General features: G+C 49.2%; 7 protein-coding genes across 7 annotated transcripts; 3 read left to right on the top strand and 4 right to left on the bottom strand.

Moving 5' to 3' along the window:
- The first annotated feature begins 57 nt into the window (after positions 1 to 57).
- On the top strand, positions 58 to 1576 carry AFUA_1G13180 (putative mitochondrial outer membrane protein (Sam35)). The gene is made up of 3 exons (XM_747595.2): positions 58 to 576; positions 642 to 881; positions 935 to 1576. Exons 1-3 carry the CDS (start codon positions 322 to 324, stop codon positions 1328 to 1330), a joined length of 891 nt encoding a protein of 296 aa, XP_752688.1. The 5' UTR covers positions 58 to 321; the 3' UTR covers positions 1331 to 1576.
- An 819-nt stretch (positions 1577 to 2395) lies between these two features.
- Positions 2396 to 4143, bottom strand: AFUA_1G13170 (cell division control protein 14). The gene is made up of 2 exons (XM_747594.2): positions 3519 to 4143; positions 2396 to 3458 (listed from the first exon to the last, which is right to left on the bottom strand). Exons 1-2 carry the CDS (start codon positions 3772 to 3774, stop codon positions 2827 to 2829), a joined length of 888 nt encoding a protein of 295 aa, XP_752687.1. The 5' UTR covers positions 3775 to 4143; the 3' UTR covers positions 2396 to 2826.
- Positions 4144 to 4227: 84 nt separating this feature from the next.
- Positions 4228 to 6553, top strand: AFUA_1G13160 (FPP/GGPP synthase family protein). Its single transcript, XM_747593.2, has 2 exons — positions 4228 to 5502; positions 5561 to 6553. The coding sequence occupies exons 1-2, from the start codon at positions 5120 to 5122 to the stop codon at positions 6339 to 6341; spliced, it is 1164 nt and encodes a 387-aa protein (XP_752686.1). The 5' UTR covers positions 4228 to 5119; the 3' UTR covers positions 6342 to 6553.
- Positions 6554 to 6713: 160 nt separating this feature from the next.
- Positions 6714 to 7329, bottom strand: AFUA_1G13150 (Smr domain-containing protein; the record flags this gene model as incomplete). The annotated part of the gene is made up of 2 exons (XM_747592.1): positions 6714 to 7080; positions 7157 to 7329. 2 exons carry the CDS (start codon positions 7327 to 7329, stop codon positions 6714 to 6716), a joined length of 540 nt encoding a protein of 179 aa, XP_752685.1.
- A 2352-nt stretch (positions 7330 to 9681) lies between these two features.
- On the top strand, positions 9682 to 12155 carry gpaA (guanine nucleotide-binding protein subunit alpha gpaA; the record flags this gene model as incomplete). Its single annotated transcript, XM_747591.2, has 5 exons — positions 9682 to 10533; positions 10807 to 11029; positions 11095 to 11437; positions 11497 to 12053; positions 12112 to 12155. The coding sequence occupies exons 2-5, from the start codon at positions 10912 to 10914 to the stop codon at positions 12153 to 12155; spliced, it is 1062 nt and encodes a 353-aa protein (XP_752684.1). The 5' UTR covers positions 9682 to 10533; positions 10807 to 10911.
- A 758-nt stretch (positions 12156 to 12913) lies between these two features.
- AFUA_1G13130 (uncharacterized protein) lies at positions 12914 to 14174 on the bottom strand (the record flags this gene model as incomplete). The annotated part of the gene is made up of 2 exons (XM_747590.2): positions 12914 to 13919; positions 14004 to 14174. 2 exons carry the CDS (start codon positions 14172 to 14174, stop codon positions 13050 to 13052), a joined length of 1041 nt encoding a protein of 346 aa, XP_752683.1. The 3' UTR covers positions 12914 to 13049.
- A 448-nt stretch (positions 14175 to 14622) lies between these two features.
- AFUA_1G13120 (uncharacterized protein) lies at positions 14623 to 15262 on the bottom strand (the record flags this gene model as incomplete). Its single annotated transcript, XM_747589.1, has 2 exons — positions 14623 to 14912; positions 15121 to 15262. The coding sequence occupies 2 exons, from the start codon at positions 15260 to 15262 to the stop codon at positions 14623 to 14625; spliced, it is 432 nt and encodes a 143-aa protein (XP_752682.1).
- Between the last annotated feature and the right edge of the window lie 691 nt (positions 15263 to 15953).

Raw genomic sequence — 15953 nt, 5'->3', positions numbered from 1 at the left:
ACACGACGGTGGGGGAAGGTGATGCGATGTGAGCCTCAGGCATCTAAGCGGGTAACCAGGCATCCTGTCCCTGGATGCCTGAGGTATTGTCGCGGAGTTTATCAAAATATGCTAGAAACAAGTGGATGCGTTGCCAATCGAGCTGCGACTAGCTTCAGGAACCATTCATTCCCGCCCCCGGCGTTTCTTAGCTATTGTATAGGTATCTTTTATGCTAGTCTGACGTGAGATACTTCTTTTTTACATCCACGGACATTGTCATACAGGGTTTATACTACATCACGACCCTCATTGAGCCTCTCCCATCCTCCGTCATCCATCATGTCCCCAGACAACCATGGCGCCTCCGTCCAGGCTACGGAGGATACGCCGTCTTCTCGCGCTCGGGATTTCTTCTCCGTTCCTGCACCGGTTAAGCGCATCTTCGACCGATTTCCTCTTGTCACCTATCCTTCAAATGACCTTCCTCATCATTCCGGGATAGCCCGACGTGGCAACCGTTTGTTTGTCTTCACAGATCCCGCCAGCGCCAGACGAGGGAGGCCGTCGTTCAACCCGCAATGTCTCAAGTGGCAGGTTAGATCGACGAAGGTCAAAATCCTACTCATGATCGATCGCTGACTAGGTCTCTTTGAGTATAGGCATACTTGAAATTTGTGGGAATCGACTTAGAACTCGTCCCTTCAAACAACCACGCTTCTCCAACCGGCGCGCTTCCTTTCCTTCTCCCCGCGCTACCAGCCGCTACTACTGGGCCGATTCCCTCGAACAAACTACAAAAATGGGCCATTGAACAGGTCCACTGTGAGGAAGAGCAGCAATTGGATGTGCGCTTTGAGGTGTATGCCTCATTGCTGGATCACCGGATACGAAATGCCTGGGTGGGTGCCGTCCTGGGGATGTATGGAAATCGAGCCTCACTGACGTGATAAAGCTATACATGCTATACCTGGACGCGAAGAACTTTGAAGCAGTAGCACGGAGACTATATGTGGACCCATCGACCAGCAATTGTGCAGTGCGCGCCGCTCTGGCCATGCAGCTCCAGCAAGCTGCGCGCGACGAGCTACTGAAGACCTCGGCTTACGTGGATGTTGTCGCCTTGGAGGCCGATGCTGCGGACGCATTTGAGGCGCTTTCAACACTACTAGGAGAAAACGATCATTTCTTCAACCGACCGAATCCCGGGTTATTCGACGCCAGTGTTTTCGCGTACACGCATCTGATTCTGGATGAAGGGATGGGTTGGAAGCAGAATCGACTGGGAGAGCTGCTGCGACAGCATAAGAATCTTGTACAACATCGCAACAGACTGCTAAGATTCTTTTAGGCCGACAGCCTACTGTATAATATGTAACAACCATACTTGCATGCATTAACGAAGCTGCGAAAGACGGCAAGAAATAGACAAATAAAGACAGATATTAAAGTTAACATTCCGCTTCCTGAAGGTCACCAAACCATCAATGACCGCACCATACTTTGCGCCCACCTGCCCAACACCTCGGCCGAATTCTTTCTTACCTTCGCATCACGAACCATTTGTTTATGCAATGCATATTCGTCACGAGCAGACGAGCCGCAAGGCCACAGAGTCTCTACCGCTGTATCAAAAAGCCCGTTTAGCGGAATATGTTCGACCACCCAATGCGGAAACCAGGCCGAGGCACCAAGCGAGGCCGCCGGTTGCGCGAGCGACGATCGCTGCAAATCAAATATGTCCAGGTATACTCTTCGCATGTGTCCGTCTGTGTTTGCAAATGTGTCCATCTGCACTATCTACCTTCAACATCCTCGATGTGGCATTAGCCTCACACAACCCCGGCATCCCGAGGCGTGAGCCTCAGAAGCTGCAGGGAACACCGGCCCGTGCCACAGTCTACTAGGTCGACCAATCGGAGTTGTCGCGGTTTGAGACTGGGGGATTACCTGGAAACAGGGGCATAGATCGCGTAGTTGATGGCGTCCTGTGCCTCGAGGAAGTTCCTTCATGTCATAGACCTGCGTCGATAGACTTAGTCGTCGTTTTTATAGTCGAGGATTGTGGCTGCATACCTCTGGCCACTTACTATATACATCGAATGTGAAATGCTAAATAATATAAGTGAAATCCCTAGTCGTCGTTTGGAGTTGCTCGGACAGAAAGCCTTGGTCATTTCGGGACATATATACTTTATAGTGTAAGCGCCCGGCTGCAGGCAGCCCAGCGCAGTGTAAGAACATAGTCTCTCATATGCCTAAGAAAAGCTTGCTGCTACCAGTCATCAGTCTAATCAGTAATGGTTCATGTGAGGTGTGATTCATACCAGTCCAGCCGATGAATCATAAACGTTGAAAATGGAAAACGCATATATTTCCGGGGTTGCATGCATAATATGCAAGTTTAATTGATTGGCGACATGACAACGTGGTGTATGACGCTCTAGCCAAGACTCAGTATTCATAAACAGTAATCTTTGTATTCGAAATCATCTTGCATTCAATTGTTGCGATCATTATCTTTCTAGACTGCCTGACATGACACCATGAGACATCGAAGATCGTGACTCGAACATGATGAAGAAAGGAAGAGACGGGGTGGGGGGAGGAAAACAAATTGGAGGTAAAAGAAATGGACCCGACCCCGTACCAGACGGGAAGTAAGAAAATATGAAAAGAAAATGGAAGGAAAGAAGCAACCCGGGCATTGATCCAAACCCCAGAATTCGAACCAAAAAAAGAACCAGTCATAACCGATAGCACCCATACCCAGGAACGCTCCATCGCTGAATAGACAGAAAAGAGAGATTAAAAGCCAATATCAATCCAGCAAATCAGGTCCACATGCTAATAGACCGTCGCTCCAAAGGGAGCCGTCTCCTTCAGATCCTCCACTAGGTCCTCCACATTGTTGAGATATCGCCCTAACAGAGCCTGTTTCTCCTCGGTCGTGCGCGTATCCCCATGGCCCTTTCCTCCATGCCCGGGGCCCGCCACATTGAGACTTCGTGAATACGGACCACCGCCTAGTTTGCTGGGGCTGCGCTGTAACCCGCAGACCGCCGTATTTGGAGCACTTGCCCCGACGGGATATGTTGGGGTCTCCGGCATCAGATAGAAATAAAGGAATTCAACAAGCTTGAGTTTGACCTCACGCGACGTCGCGCGCTGCTTAAATAAGGAAGTCACGGTGAGCAGTCCGTCCAGTTCTTCAAACGTTCGCGTGTTAGCTGGGTGGTCCAACAATGCTGTGACAAGGGTGAGAAGAGTCGCGGACTGAATCGCAGGGCAATTGATGGGGTCGAGGAGGTCAAGAAGAAGATTCATGTAAATTTCGCGAGCGAAAAGAGTCCGCGATGGCGGGTGGAGGAGGAGGACGCCTTGAATCAGTTCAAGTGTAGATAGAATGAGCAAGTCATTGGTTCCAGTCCTTCCGCGACCCAGTAGATGCTCCAGGCAGGTCACCAGGCGCATTGCGACTGCTCATTGTTAGAATTTGGACAAGTGCGACAACGACCGCAACTATCATGGGAACATACCATTCCATTGAAAGCCTTCTTGCAATTTGAAGAATTCTCGAAAGGCCGGATCATCTTTCAAGTCAGATAGAGCCTTAGGCTCTGGCTGGGGAGCTCCAAATGACAGCAGCGACCTCCGTTTTTCAGACACCGGCTGTTTCGACTTGGACAAACAGATCTGCGCGAGCAGGCCTTCCACCTGGCGCAATCCCTTGCGGACTTTGCTTGGCTCATAGGAAGAGAGATAGTCGAATGAGTGCGCCAATAGCGTCTCCATGAGTGGATAAAATGAAGATGCGTTACGATAAATTTTGGTATGAGTAAGAAATGGAGGCTCAAAGGATACAGGATAACGGAGATATAAACCGAAGGATTGGAGATAGTTATGAAGAAGAACCCTTTAGCCCCGAGACAGAGGAACACTGGAGACAAGTAGTGTTATCTATGCTCGCTAAAAGCCAAAAGGCAAAAATAGAACACAGGCCAGACACTGCGGTTTTTCCAGTCTCTCTCTCCCTCTCCCTCTCTCTCTTTCGCTGAGATGTGGATTTAATATTTAATAAAGATTATTGATCGTGGGTAGAAATGGAAGATAGCGCGACCAAGTTGCCCAACACATCATTGACACTTCATCTGGGCATCTGGGCTAACTTACCCCGTCGTAGTCCAGCACCATAAGACTCTTAGTGTCTAGGGCCTAAATCCTAATCAGCATCATCATGGGAAGATCGTGCCGATGAATTCCATCAATCTGATCCATTTTCCCCTCGCTAAGTGGCTCTTCTAGACCGTCTCTCTCCACATCCCAGCCACCCACAGTTGTCTAGTCTCTATGGTCTTACAGTCAGACGGTTGCCCTGGGAAACGTCGGGTTGCCATTACCCCTGGGCGCTTACACTTCAGCCCTGGTGACGAACTAGGGCCATCTTGTTGGTCGACAGAGGAAGGGCTTTTCAAGACTCAATCTACTAATGATGTCAGTCTCAGCTACGCCATGTTCCATCAGATTAATCCTGTTCAGCTCGGCTCTGGGATGATCTCTCGTTTACGGAGTAGAGATCCTAGCCTCGGGAACCGGAGAGTTGTCAACAATGACACCATACCAACAAAAAGCGCAGCCATGCCTGAAGGTGGAGAAATACCGCAGAGAAACTTTACAGAGTACTTTTTTTTTCTCTCCCTAATCTAATACCAGCCCCTTCCATATGTGCAGTATTCTTCCTGATGACGGGATTTCTAGTCCACTCCCTTGCCTTGATTCATCCCTCGTTCTTGAGTCACTGCAAGACCGCAAAATAACCCGAGATTGCAGAATACTCTAGTCACATGACTTGATTTTCTTGTTGCCTTGCCGCCTTAGCGGCCGAAGGCTCTTCATGGCCACTGATGCGGGGTGCATGTGATAAATTCATTCACAAAGTTATTCTTCCACCATGCATATGGAATGTGCTGGCATACCCATGCGCTCTGTCACCGACACCTCAGTATTTAAACAGAGTTTTGAGGATCGTTGATGGATGCAACCGTTCTCAAATTCTTTGTTCGCCAACCATTTCACGTGCATGTTTGACACCTCGTGGGCAGAGCACGTTCTAAAGTGAGAGCCGTTGAAACTGCCTCTCATGTCGTCGGGATCTGCGTTTCAACCTCCGATAGAGATTCCAACTCGAAAGAGCTCCGCCGGTATGGCCGACCGTCTGCATACAAGCTCATCTGTGATGGATGGAAGCCAGTTGCAAGGTGAGGGGCCTCAGACCAACATGGACTCTTCCAGAAGACATACGCGGAACCGATCCAGCTTCGATGGCACCAAATATCGTGATGGGAAATGGTCGCAGGAGTACGAGAAGATCCTGATGGGCCCGTATGACTACATGCAGCAACATCCCGGCAAGGATATCCGGCGGCAGCTCATCACCGCTTTCAATGTCTGGCTTCAAGTCCGTCCGGAGAGCCTCTCAATCATCACCAAAGTCGTGGGGATGCTTCACACCGCTTCGTTGCTGTAAGTCGCGAAATAAATACCCCCGCTAGGATAGCCGCTGATTTACGTTTCCTGCCAGGGTCGATGATGTGGAAGACAACTCCATCCTCCGCCGCGGCATTCCCGTCGCTCACAACATCTTCGGTACTGCGCAAACCATCAACTCTGCCAATTACGTATACTTTCTGGCTCTTCAAGAAGTTCAAAAATTGAATAACCCGACTGCTATTGATATCTTCGTTCAGGAATTATTGAACCTGCATCGGGGTCAGGGGATGGATCTGTTCTGGCGAGACACCCTCACCTGTCCTACAGAAGAGGACTATCTGGACATGGTGGGGAACAAAACGGGCGGTCTCTTCCGGCTCGCAATCAAGCTGATGCAAGCCGAGAGCACCACCGGCATAGACTGCGTGAGCCTCGTCAACGTCATGGGCCTGATCTTTCAGATCTGCGATGACTATCTCAACCTTTCCAACAAGACTTACACCCAGAACAAGGGTCTATGTGAAGATCTGACGGAGGGCAAATTTTCGTTCCCTATTATCCACAGTATCCGGTCCAACCCACGGAACCATCAGCTTATCAGTATTCTCAAACAGCGAACCAAGGACGAGGAGGTCAAGCTGTATGCGATTAGTTACATGGAAAGTACCGGCAGTTTTGCCTACACGAGGAAAGTGGTTCGGGAATTCCGTGACAAGGCGTTATCTCTCATCGACGAGATTGACGCACAGTGTGATGGGAAACAGGCCGAGGGGCAGAAGGATGGGGCGATGGTGCGGGCGATTCTCGACAAGATCACCGAGTCGACTTTGCGGGATGATAATGGCGCTGATGATGCTGGTGGCGGCAAATGAGAGTTGTGTTTTTTTCGCACGTAGAACTACCTTATACCCAGTTTCCTATACCCACATTATAAGCCAGGGTCGCGGCATTTGGTTGAATACGGATCGCATTGATGGTCATGTCATTTATAATAATGATGGTGATGATTGGTTTTAAGACAGCTTGACAATACAGCAGATTCTACATAGCTGAGGTTGCCTTTTCGAGTGAGCATGCATTCGTTCATTGTAATCTCTAGCATCATGATCTCTTTGAACCTCTAGTGTACTCCCAAGGTACCGTAAGTATCTCAACCCCAAATTACCACGAAACATTACTGGACTTATAGCCTCGAAGCCACACCATGTATATGCCATACCCATAAATATAACCAAAGAACAACCTCACATAATTGTACAACAAGCCTTCTCGAGCTTGCGGAGCACCCGGGGAAGGATCGCATTGACCACCTGCTCGATCTCGTCCTGCTGCTGCTCACCCTGCTGTTGGTGATGCGGTTGTTGACCGGGGTACTGTTGATGCGCCGGCTGGCCATGACTGTAGCTCTGCCCATGGCCTTGTCCATGTCCATGTCCATGTCCGTGCCCAGTGGAGGGCGGCATCTCCGCCGGGCCCCCGGTCAGATTCACATAGATCCGGCCCGCGTTCTCCTCGGTGGCATACTGCAGCCCCAGCTCGCGACAGACCTGTTCGACTCGCGGCTTGATCTTCTGGACGTGGTTGGCGGAGTGGTTTCCCTTTCCCACAATCCTGCAAGTCATACCATCAGCAAACTATCCTTCTACCCATCAACCCAACAACCCGCAAGCCGAATGAAGAAACTAACACATGGAGATGAGTCTGCCCATGCGCCTTGGCATATTTGATCCTCTGTTCGAGAATCTCCTCCGCCTCCTCGGCGAACTGCCCATGTAGATCGATCGTATCGGCCGGCACGCGCCCGTCGGCGTTATTCTCGCGGAAGATGAACTCGGACGCTTGTTTGTTGTACTCGTCCATTTTGCGGCCGTGCGCTTTGCCCTGTTCGGAGAGTTCTTTGGCTCTCGCGCCGTCGCCGTTTGAGTACGCTTCTTGGCTCTGCGATGCATGATATGTGCGTCAATTGCTGTGCTGGGATTGTAAGTTTCATGCGGAAAGAGGGCGAGGCGCACCCGTTGGAAACATGAGTTACGCTTTGCGGCTTCTTGACGGGCTAGGTCGCGGAGGCGGTCGTATTCGGCTTCTACGTCAGCGTTCTGGTCGTGATTGAAGGCTAGATTTGCGCATTATTTGTTAGCATTTATGGTGTATTCGCGGGTTTCGGTCTGGCTTGTTTTCGCAAAGCAGCGGTCGAAACTTCGTGGGTTGCAGTGAGAGCGACTTACCCCGATGGCCCATATAGGACATTTCGTGGGACATTATGAGAGAGGATGTGGTATTATACACAGAGGAAAGTATATGTTATAGCCGTGATTTTGAGAAAGTGTTCAAATGAGAAATCAAAAAGACAATATCACAGCCAGATACAATTTGAAGAGAGATCAGAATGGAGGGCTGAATCGGCGTTTCTTGCGTCCAGCGAATGAGCGGCAAAAGAGGACTCGATTCGTTGTTGAAGATGTGGAGCAACCAAGATCTTCTTCTTCAATCCGTCCACGGTTCAGTAAACCAAACTGAACCAGGGCATCGATATCCATATTCCATATTCAAAAACGCCGCCGAATATGACCTCTCTCGTGAATCGTGAGTCGTGAATCATGATCCTCTTGACTTCACTCTAGAGTTTATTATTGTAATGCCATGCGGTGTGATAAAGACTGGGGTCATGCATGGGGTACGGAGTGTACAGCTTTCAATAGTCTCGTCGACTAGTTAGTTATCCTAGTCATAGTTATCACAGTCGAGCTTGGCATCACAAAAGCAAAGCGCGCGGCAAGAGCAAGAATAGTCAGTGGGAACCGAGACTAGTACTGTGGGTGAGCAACACGAAATCCACAGGGTGCGTTTACAGCCAAGAAGAGTCTGCTTAGCCATGTATTTTCCATTGTCCGGCCGCAAAGTTGGTACAAGGGTGCTTGGCAATGTACAGGACAATCTAGGTACCTATGATAAAGTGCTTTCAAGGATGACTGTGACAACTTATCTGATGCCTACTACTGCGATCTACTCTACTGCTGATACTACAAGAGACGAGGGAAAGCCACCTGTCTCGCTAGAGAAGGGACTCCTTCAAAATGCCGAATGGTGATTTACATCTGCGGAAAAATTATTGATCGACAGGATTCTGTGGAGAAACGAAGAATAAGCAAGTATGGGCGGATCAGTTGGGTGTCTGGTAGCCAAGGTATTATATTAGAGATCATCATCTTCTCTGTTGCCTTAAACAAAAGTAAGTTATCAGTATGAAGATGTTTGAGACAGAATCCTTCTAGAAGGATGAAGAGAAGAGCCACTGTCGCAGCAACCACTATTACTAGTCGCGCTGCGTGCAGAGGTCTTTCTTGTTCCTGGACCGATGTTTAAGTCTGTGGCTCCGATCACAGGCAATCTCCACTGTGTGGCGACACCCTGAAACTGCACAGTCTCAAGTACCGACTTTTGTCACTCAGCTGACTAGATATATTTTGTAGTGACTATCTACCTCTCTATATATAGTCTGGATAAAGGTTGCCTATTTGTTATTGATCACTCTGGATTGTATGTGGAAACGGCAAAGTCAAGTCAAGTTCTAGCTCAGGCGTCATATTCCCCATGGGATACCATTCAATCCAGAGCTGAATTGTGTGGTGTGAGGTCCTTAGTTAGGGACAGGCATGATCTACGTAAGATGATGGCATTTAATTACATTATCGCCTCAGGACCCTCATAAGCCGGCATATGAAAAATCGTCTAGAGCACGGGTGGAAAGGTCATCAGAAAATATCTACTTCACTACGGAGCAGCTTCAGCAGCTGCAATGGCATATGAATATGGCCATGGTGTGCTCTCAACTCAAAACTCTAGTCAAACAAGAATGTTACCCACATCTCGGGTGCATCAACTGACAAAATGACATAACAAAGGTGACAGCTTCTTCAGTCTTCAATCTGATTATGAATCCACAACGGGTTCGATCTGCTTCTGAATAGCAGCGCCTTTTCAACATACCCAATTCATTCGTAGTCAAATCTGTACGTCTGCAGATCTCTGTCTTGCAGCCAGCTGTAGGTGTGATTGCCGCCCTGTCGGATTGAATGGGTCAACTAACGTACGGTGGTCCACTTATCAAAAAGGAGGGTAATTGAGTCCGACGGGTCTGATCATTGGTTCGCAGATTTCTTTCTCCAGCATGTCCCCCCTTACCCTTCCAACCAATCACCAATAGCATCCAAAGGAAACTTCCCACAATTCTGGTCACTTGGCTCCACTTCCCCCTTATTGTTCTTTCCCAAAAGTGAAAAAATAGAGAGGTATCCTCTGCAATCTGCTTCATTTCGTCTCGTTCTCCGAACTTAGTTTTGCTCCTCTTACTGTGTACTCGTACAGTACCTGCCTACCTAGCTACCAGGTAGGTAGGTAGTTTAGGTAGATTACTAGATCGTTGATTGTGTACTTAGCATCTAGTACCTAAGTAGTAGTACGTTACTCCATACTCCGTCGATATCTTCTGGTTCTGGTCTCTGTCTCTCGGGTTTTCCCCTTACGTTAGCCTCTTCGGTCCCTTTACCTGTATTTCCCACCCCCAAATCTACCTACTCTGTAAAGCCTTGAGCTTTTTCTTCCACCTCCCACTTTTTCTCCTCCTCTTCTGTCTCCCTAAATCATTCCATCCTCATCGATCGACTCCTCCGACCAGGGTTGGTAGATAGATCAATATCTTCATCCCGCCTTTTCTCCAGCTTTCTTTTCTTGTGACTGCTGTCTTCTTTCTACATACTTTATTTTCTATTCTCCATTCGATCGGATCGAGATTTGTGGTTCCGTACCCGGTGCTTAGCCCATTATTCTCCCGGCGTTGCGGACAGTTTCAACTACTTCTTTCCTTTCGCCTCCTTTCCCGCCCGGTCCTAACTCGTTCACCTTACCTATAATTTTTACACCCCTTTAAACTCCCCTCCCATTTTCTGTACTGTTGCTCAGCTTCTCGGTAATATTATTATTGATCAATTCCGAGCAACCATTCGTCTTCTTCTTTCTGAGAAGTACGAACTATCAGCCTCCTGTCGAAAAGGATTTCAAAACCAGGTGGGTGATTCTGTTCCTTTTTTACCCTCCAGCACAGCCGCCCATCTGTCTGGTCTGCCTCGAGAGGGCCTTGCCGCCGCATGAACCTACCTCTCCTTGCGTCAGCACGATCACTCTGATTTGTAATTGTCTGTTGCCTGTCCGTTTTCTATGGGCATTTTTCCATTTGCAATTATTCTCTCCCATGGTGTATCACGTTCGATGTCGTTAACTGTCTCATCGGATGGTTTCGTGTCGGTACTTGTCTTCTTTGCTGACGTCTGTTATTGATAGGCTTCCAGAATAATCAATACCGCGAGACCCCTTCCGAGTATACTTGCCTTACACTAGACTTTCGTTAAGAGACTCCAATCAATTGAATCGTCAACTGTCGCCAAGATGGGTTGTGGAATGAGTACCGAGGATAAGGAGGGCAAGGCCCGTAACGAGGAGATTGAGAACCAGCTCAAAAGGGACAAGATGATGCAGCGAAATGAGATTAAGATGCTTCTGCTCGGTATGTCTCCATCGAGCCGCTCCTCAACCTCGACAGGACCTATTTCCACTAACGTCCTTGAACAGGGGCTGGTGAGTCCGGCAAGTCGACGATCCTAAAGCAGATGAAGCTCATCCATGAGGGTGGGTACTCGCGCGATGAGCGGGAATCTTTCAAGGAAATCATCTACAGCAACACTGTTCAGTCGATGCGCGTCATCTTGGAGGCCATGGAGTCGCTGGAGCTTCCCCTGGAAGACGCTCGCAACGAGTACCATGTTCAGACCATCTTCATGCAGCCGGCTCAGATTGAGGGCGACAGCCTGCCCCCGGAAGTTGGAAACGCCATTGGTGCTCTTTGGCGTGATACTGGTGTCCAGGAGTGCTTCAAGCGTTCCCGTGAGTACCAATTGAATGATTCCGCCAAATAGTGGGTCTACTCGGTCCGTCAGCGGTGCTTTAGAAAGTTTTGGCTAATCGGGTTGACAGCTACTTTGACGCGATCGACCGTATCGCTCAGCCCGACTACCTTCCCACCGACCAGGATGTTCTGCGCTCTCGAGTCAAGACCACTGGTATCACAGAGACAACCTTCATCATTGGTGACTTGACGTACCGCATGTTTGATGTCGGAGGTCAGCGGTCGGAGCGTAAGAAGTGGATTCACTGCTTTGAGAACGTGACAACAATTCTTTTCCTGGTCGCTATCTCGGAGTACGATCAGCTGCTGTTCGAAGACGAGACCGTCAACCGCATGCAGGAAGCGCTCACCCTGTTCGACTCGATTTGCAACTCACGGTGGTTCGTCAAGACCTCTATTATCTTGTTCCTGAACAAGATCGATCGATTCAAGGAGAAGCTGCCCGTCAGCCCCATGAAGAACTATTTCCCCGATTATGAGGGCGGTGCCGACTACGCCGCGGCCTGTGATTACATCCTGAACCGCTTCGTATCACTCAACCAGGCCGAGCAAAAGCAGATCTACACTCACTTCACATGCGCCACCGATACTACACAAATCCGTTTCGTCATGGCGGCTGTAAATGGTGCGTCTTCCGAGGACCCTTGTATACTCTTTGATTACCGACCACTAACGTCTTCCAGATATCATTATCCAAGAGAACCTCAGACTCTGTGGTCTGATCTAATGAGCCATTATACTTGACGGAGTGAGGATTTTCTTTCAACACATTAAGACCACATCATAGCTGTGGCTTGTAATCAGATGTCGATGTTCTGCCTCTTTTTTCTGGATGTTCTTGCCCTACGTGATCTCGATTTTCGCCCTACTCGAGACCCTGGTGCTTGAGACATTCAATCTGTCCATCTACTAATACCTTATTTCCTTTTGTGTGGAAATGATATCTCACCAGCTCTCTGTTATTATTAAGATTATTGATATCCCCAAAGACACAGAGCAGGAGTTTGTTCATCATTTCTTTTTCCATTCGCCATGTGCAGCGGGTTATCTGTTGTTTCTTTACAGCCCTGCAGGCGAGAGACTCTGTGGTTTATGTCCATTTCCTTTTATTTCATTTTTCTTCTCCATGGGATGCCCGCATTTTCTTTATTCGATCTTGTCGTTTGTCTTCTAATCCTTATCTCATCCCTCTTTACGTTTCCATCTTGCCTCGAATTTCCATGTCTCTGCCTTTCGAATCCTGGATATCCTCTCATCATCTTGATGCCCTCGTCACAGATTCTGTTGCAAACCTGATACCACGCACCCTATCCTTGGTTTCGTGCCCAATTGGGAACAATGAAGGACGATATGGCAGTGGGCACAGGGAATGGCAGGATATGCAGTTTATCATGTCTCTTCTCACGTGTCATGTCGGGTCGGTAGTTGGTCATAGTCAGAGTTAAAGGAATTGTGAATTATTCATTTGTTTCGCAATGGAATTACCATAGCTACTCGTTCGTCAACGTAAAGAATAGGTATGTACAGGCCTCTAGGGCCAGGATACTCATATATACAAAACGCTGGAATTATAAACGCTCATCATGGACGCGGGAGGGCTTCAAAAACAAAGTACAAACGCTCAAAGTCGCAACTTCGGTCCGAGAAACACAATCAACACTGCCACAATCCACAGACCGAAAATCCAAGCATATAGCATCATCCGCCCCAACCAGCCTTTCCCCTCAGTCATGCGCCGCAACATCCCCATCCTCTTCTCAGCGGCGCCCATATTGGTGGTCGTCCGGTCGAGACCTTCGACCGCGCGCGCCAACACCGACTTCTCCGCCTCCAGACTGGAATGGAATGCCTGCGAAGAAGCCTTGAGCTGCGTCGCAAGGGAAAGCAGGGAGGTGGTGAGGTCTTCTTGCTCGGCACGGTGGGCATCGAGCGTCTGCTCTGTTTCTTGGAGCTTGGAAGTTGAGGTCGCGGAGCCAGTGGCAATTGCTGTGGAGTCTGTTACAGCAGTAGGGCCACTCTGATGTCGGTGCCGCAGTGTCGGTGTTGCTGCTGCTGCTGTTGCTGTCGCTGATGGTTGTGGTGTTGCCGTTGTTAACGCAGTATTCTGCGATGTAGTCTGGGAGATATCCATCTCGAATTCAGCCTCGCCTTCCGCTTCGGCGTGCATCTGCTCCCTCGCTTCCTCGGAGACAGCATCCCTGTTCCCTTCTGATGCGGATGATGTGCTCCCCGCCTCGGGCGTGACTGTTACCGCTTCTTCCTCCTCACCATCGAGGATTATCTCGTCCTCTTCGTCAGAGTCTAGGTCGGGGTCGGCAGATTGGCGCATTTCCGCTTCAGCAGCACTCCTGTCCAATACATCCTGGAGGAGCTTGAGTGTTTGTCGCTTTCGCGTGAGGTCTGTTTGGAGATCGTGGCGGCGGTCGAGGGGTTTGAGAGTAGGGAGAGTGCGTTCGAGCTGTGAAAGGAGGGTGCGGGCGTACTCGACGTTCTGTGATGGGGGTCAGTTCAGCTGGATAGTGAATAGAGTTATTGTTGGATCGAATATAAAAATGAACGGAAGAGGAGAGCGTACGGCTGCTATGCGCATGCGCTGGTATTCGTTTCGTCGGAGAGATTTGAGGTCTGCGGATTGGGAGAGCAGGTTGTATTCCAGGCGGGTGAGGAGGCGAGAGAGGTTAAGGATTTTAAGATCGGGGGATGTGGGTGCTGTTGATGAGATCTGGGGGAAGGTTGTGAGAGTCATTTTTGCGCTCCCTGACCTATTGAGAACGTGGTTGGGGAAAGTGAGGAGGCTGATGCTCTAAAGTTGGAGACAGAGATGCTGTCACTTGGCTGTAGATCGCAGGCCATGGATGAGTAAGCGGCGGAGAGCTTCTACACTTTATCTGCCCTACCCCTAGCATACTCCCATAGACATCTCTGGCATGAGGACAATAAATTTCCGCTGACAATCAATACTTTTTACAAATGGAATATGATTGGGAAGATTGAGAACGTCGAAACATTGTCGTTTAAATTATGCGATATCATCAGTCATAAACAGCTTTATCTCCAAAACACACCGCCACCCAAGATGGTCTACCATAGATGAACTGACAAGATGAAAAGAAGAACCAGAGTCCGAAATGTGCCCAGAAGAGGTTCCAACTAACTCAAGAGAGGGACCCTTCCACCTCAACTGTATTCCACCATCACCCGCCTCCAGGAACGGGTGCCTTCTGCATCCACAACCTGAGGAAAGTGGACTGTTTGATTTCGTCTCTGCGGTGGATGAAGTTCTTTGGAGCCTGGCAACTCATAGACTTCCTGTCTGTGAGTCTCAACAGACCATGCAGCAGGTACTGAAACATCGTTCCGGTGTTGATCCTCACTTTCTTTTCTAGGACAGGCCGAAGCGAATGAGTCGACCATGCCAGCATTTCGATCCGACGTCGCTGGGCAATGTTCATCGCGATCGGAGACGTTCCTCTCAGATACGACCCTGAACTCGGACTCAGCAAGTGCAGAAGGTTGTTGCAACTGACCATCCTCTTCAGATGCCAATTTGCCTCTACTCGGTTGACATCCCAAAATAGAGGCAAGATAGCCACTTGACGGCAACGGTGCAAGTTGTGACAGGGGTTGCAGTATATCACAAGCCGAAGGCAAAGGGAAGCTTCTATGCGACGGAGCATCTGAACTGAGCGTACTCTGTTGCAGTTCCTTCGTCTGCTGCTCGCGATCATACTTCTCCTGCCTCGTAAAATGTGTATCCATCTTGCTCATAGGCAGTCCGCACTGCCCTTGCCGTCGACGTCTGATAAGCCGCGCCAGGCCTACGATGCAGGTCATTAAAAGAGCGGGATATATGATCCCGATTGAGTGTGCTTGCAAGACTTTGGGTATGGCCCAGCAGGGATCTCCAGGGCTCATTGCCAGATGTGCGTTGTCCCCTTCCATGAAGCGGCTGTCCTCAGCCACCTCTTAACCTGGATCGGGATAAGTATCCTAATACCGTTGTCAACAAGCCTTGTAACAAGGAATCTACCAGAAGCTGTGTAACACACCCCAAGGATAGATCAACCCTCACGCGACCCCTCACGGGTATGTTTTGGGAACTTTGGAGGACAAGATGAGAAAGGAAGCGCAAGAGGATGGATGTTTGCCAGGAAGTTTTGAGTGGTGTGTAGTAGACGTAAGATTAAGCTACAAGAAGCACATCATCAGAATGAAGCGAATACCCAGGTCTCTTGGGACGGCTCTCGGCTTTATAGGATGAGGCTGATTGAACACAAAGGACAGGAAGTTACATTCCGGCCACCTCAGTTTGATTCAGAGAGAAGGATGTCATTGTCTACTAGCCTGGGTCTTGGAAATGAACAGACTCCACATATCAACCCAAATGACCATAAATATCGTGCGTCTCTTTCTCTCTGGCAATCTAGCCCGACGACTAAGAGAGGGGGCCATCCCGGTCCAGCTGCATTGTGATCAGCCACGGAACTGGTGTAATGGATGAGGACACAGCAGGACAGACAAAAGT

The sequence above is a fragment of the Aspergillus fumigatus genome, chromosome 1 (assembly GCF_000002655.1).
Source record: "Aspergillus fumigatus Af293 chromosome 1, whole genome shotgun sequence".
Taxonomy (NCBI): domain Eukaryota; kingdom Fungi; phylum Ascomycota; class Eurotiomycetes; order Eurotiales; family Aspergillaceae; genus Aspergillus; species Aspergillus fumigatus.
This window is presented reverse-complemented; position numbering and strand designations above follow the sequence as displayed.

Excerpts from the sequence above, each read along its gene's own strand:
- AFUA_1G13180 (XM_747595.2), top strand. The coding sequence starts at position 322 with ATGTCCCCAGACAACCATGGCGCCTCCGTCCAGGCTACGGAGGATACG. Across the intron at positions 577-641 it reads CGCAATGTCTCAAGTGGCAG|GCATACTTGAAATTTGTGGG; the intron begins GTTAGATCGACG and ends CTTTGAGTATAG. Across the intron at positions 882-934 it reads ACCGGATACGAAATGCCTGG|CTATACATGCTATACCTGGA; the intron begins GTGGGTGCCGTC and ends GACGTGATAAAG.
- AFUA_1G13170 (XM_747594.2), bottom strand. The coding sequence starts at position 3,774 with ATGGAGACGCTATTGGCGCACTCATTCGACTATCTCTCTTCCTATGAG. Across the intron at positions 3,459-3,518 it reads AGAAGGCTTTCAATGGAATG|TCGCAATGCGCCTGGTGACC; the intron begins GTATGTTCCCAT and ends AACAATGAGCAG.
- AFUA_1G13160 (XM_747593.2), top strand. The coding sequence starts at position 5,120 with ATGTCGTCGGGATCTGCGTTTCAACCTCCGATAGAGATTCCAACTCGA. Across the intron at positions 5,503-5,560 it reads CTTCACACCGCTTCGTTGCT|GGTCGATGATGTGGAAGACA; the intron begins GTAAGTCGCGAA and ends GTTTCCTGCCAG.